The following is a 3553-nucleotide window of genomic DNA, read 5'->3' as shown; positions in this document are numbered from 1 at the left end:
AAATGTGTTTGGAGGACGTACATGTGTCCATGTGCGTGTGCGCAGTAGATGTGTGCTAACCAATAAACAGCGGAGTAGAGGTGTGAGGGCGGTCCGCTGTCGCGGCAGAGGCGCTTTAACCGAGGGAGCGGAATTTAAATGCGTTCCGGGTGCGCAGAATGAAGGAGACAGGGGAGATTCTTCTTTGAGTGAGACAGATCGCAACTCTGACAAGCAAACGCGTCCGCTGAAAACATCGCTGAAAAATAATCGACGTCGTCAAAAACTGCTGCATGGCAATACCGAAGGACAGCTGAGATGTGTTGTTTGGAGTGCGTGCGCAGAGCAGGTAGTCGAAACGGAATATACGCGCTGGTTTCTTTTTGCGCTGAAGAACCGAGACACTGCATTTTGTGAGAATTCGCCATGTGTAGCCTATGACATGGTTTTGTTCGTTAAGCGAACGAAAAGCGGGATTATTGTTTTATTTAACTGTAATTGTTGAAGCGTTCCACTAATAGCTTGCGTGTTGTCGTGATACTTTTGCGTCTGTTTAGACCGACTGTGGGAGCGTTTTGTTCCCCCCACACCCAGTGACATTTTCTACTTATAATATATCCGAGCTTATGAGTGCAGTGTTTAGCCCATCATTCATGATGATGCAACGTCCAGTGGGAAGCACCACGGCCTTCAGCATCGACTCTCTCATCGGAGGTCCTCCGCAGCCGAGCCCTGGACACTTTGTTTACACCGGCTACCCCATGTTCATGCCCTACCGCTCGGTGGTTATTCCTCCGCCTCCCCCTCCTCCGCCAGCCCTGTCCCAGTCCGCTCTCCAGCAGGGTCTATCGTCCACACATCCGCACCACCAGATCCCTGGGTTACCCAGCAGTTTTTGCTCGAGTCTGGCGCAAGGGATGGCTCTCACATCCACGCTCATGGCCACCCTGCCCGGTGGATTCGGCGCGTCCCAGCAACAGCAGGAGGCGGCGGCAAGAAAGTTTGGCCCCCAGTCCCTTCACGCTGCCTTTGACAAAACTCAGGAAATGCGCTTGGACGTGGATGACGGGAAAAGCTTCCTTGGGAAAGAGTCGACACTATCGTCCTTCCACGACACCGACTCTCTGCAATCTGTCACAGGTATGGAGCGTCATTTCTCTGTAATGTAGGCCGGGGCAACTACCCTAAATGTTCTGCCGCCTCACACGTACCCCTGTATGAATGTCATCCAACTAATGGTCTAAATAGTTTTTCATTGACTAGGCCTACTGAAAGTAAACTTAAAAAGAAGTTACAGAAAATATCTGAATAGATGTTACAACTGTTGTAAGAGAATAAGGCAGTGGAGTGTTTTATGGTGATAAAAAGGACTTCCATTGCTGTCTGTGCGCATCCTAGACTTACTGTGAAACTGGTTTGTTCAAGTTTTGTTCAGGTGTGTATGGAATAGGCCTACTACCACAGTAAACCAACAATGAAACTCTGGTCATTACATGTAACAGGGAGATGTCGTCTAAAATAGGAAGAATACCAGGGGCAATCACAACCTAATAGGAACATTAAATGACTGAGAAAAACGGCCTGCCATGCCTGTGTGTGCTATGCAAGAGATCCTGAATTGTGGAGCATAACGCCCGGGGCACAGCGTGGTTTAGTGGCCACATTAGTCCGCCTTAATTGAAGAATGAGCAAAGCGCCAGCGGTCTCTAAATTTCCATAAAAGTGGACATTTTTCAGTGTCGCTCATCCATTTACAATAAATAAAGCCCATGGTGTCTTCCCAAAAGAATTATGTGAAATGTGTTCTATAATGTAATTAAGTGAAACACAGAGAGCATGTCCTAGGCTGTATAGGCTACGCTATAGTGGAGTGAAAAACCAAGGTCTATATTGTCCCAAGTGGAAAAGAGAAACGCGAAAGTGAGTTTTGTAACTTTATAACTTTAGCAGGTGTTTATCATAATTCTGGCACATGAACACGAAAGAGAACAGACGTTTGGAATGATTCATTCCAACAACGATTCACAATGGCGCATTGTTTTCGTCCAATTAAACACACTATCCTGAAAGCAAAATCCTATCGATTATAACTAACATAATCTTGTTTTTTTATTACAGGCCGAAATCACAGTAAAGATGATGTCAAGGAGGACGAGTGCAACCGCAAAGAGGACAGTTATGCCATGGACAGTGATCTTGACTACAGTTCAGACGACAATGCCAGTGGCAGTGCCATGTGCCAAAAAGACGATGGCGACGGGAGCGCGGGAATGGACGATGGTGCCCATGGGCCCACCGGCACTGGGAGCACCACCTCAACCGGCAAGAACAGGCGGCGGAGGACAGCCTTCACAAGTGAACAACTGTTGGAACTGGAGAAGGAATTTCACTGTAAGAAGTACCTCTCGCTCACAGAACGCTCGCAGATTGCGCACGCGCTAAAGCTCAGCGAGGTTCAGGTCAAAATCTGGTTCCAGAATCGACGTGCCAAGTGGAAGCGCGTGAAGGCGGGAAACGTGAACTCTAAAAATGGAGAGCCTTCCAGAAATCCCAAAATTGTGGTGCCCATCCCTGTACACGTCAGCCGCTTTGCGATACGAAGCCAGCACCAGCAGTTAGAGCAAGCAAGGCCTTGACTTTGAAAGTGGATTTTGGACCAAATATCTATATAAGTCAACTATAACTATAGAGTGTGTATGACAAACGAAGTTGGACTTCAAATTATTCCGACAAGCCCATGTTTATACAACCTAACAGAACACAGTAAAATGATGCGGATTAATTCTCACTGTAGGCCCCTTGGCAGAATTACGGCATTTATGGTGTGTGAGAGATGCCTGAGAGAACCGACTAATTTTGTTCACAGTATTTTGGGAAAAAACAAATTATTTGGACCAAAAACTAATGGATAATAGGAGTCACCGTATATTCCCAACATATTAGGCTAAACATGGATATCACTTTTAGTTGTGCGCAAAGGCAAAACTGTGTTGTTGATGTAGCCTACTATCTTGCTGACATAATTGAGAGAAGACTTTTCCTCAGTTGAGCACTTTTTGTTGATATAGCACTGTAAGAAGATTGAAGGGGGTAATCCACACCCATACACTCAGATGTTCTCGCTGCATAACGTACAGTTATGTGTTTTCATTAATTTGATATTCACTAACTCTTGAACTCTTGAAACTCTTAATTGTTGCTTGGTTTTTAAAAAAAAATCGTTTATGATTGTATTTTTCCACACGTTATAAAGCACGCTGCTAATTTATTTAATATTGTGTAAAATGTTGCTAACATTTCATGAATTACTGACAAAAGACTTTTGTGTGGATTAAAACTGGACCCCATGAACAACTTTTGTCTATTTGATTAATGGTGTACCGTCTTTACAATTTAAATTATTTCACTGGATTTTTCCCCTCGCAGGTTTGGGAAGGCATGAATCCAGCCAGGAGTGTTTGTTAATATTTGACATTAAAAATTAAAACGTGAAAATGTGACGATAATAACCAAAGTGTATTGGCATTCTAGATTTCTTTAAAATCCCAAATGACTAGTGTCCTCAGGCGACTGG

The 3553-nt window shown here is 44.7% G+C and overlaps 1 protein-coding gene across 1 annotated transcript; it reads left to right on the top strand.

The window, feature by feature from the left end:
• The first annotated feature begins 605 nt into the window (after positions 1–605).
• gbx2 (gastrulation brain homeobox 2) lies at positions 606–2615 on the top strand. Its single transcript, XM_063212586.1, has 2 exons — positions 606–1119; positions 2098–2615. Exons 1-2 carry the CDS (start codon positions 606–608, stop codon positions 2613–2615), a joined length of 1032 nt encoding a protein of 343 aa, XP_063068656.1.
• Positions 2616–3553: the final 938 nt, after the last annotated feature.

This window comes from Engraulis encrasicolus, chromosome 12 (genome assembly GCF_034702125.1).
Source record: "Engraulis encrasicolus isolate BLACKSEA-1 chromosome 12, IST_EnEncr_1.0, whole genome shotgun sequence".
NCBI classification, from domain to species: domain Eukaryota; kingdom Metazoa; phylum Chordata; class Actinopteri; order Clupeiformes; family Engraulidae; genus Engraulis; species Engraulis encrasicolus.
The sequence above is the reverse complement of the archived record's forward strand: the minus strand, read 5'-3'. Positions and strand labels throughout refer to the sequence as shown.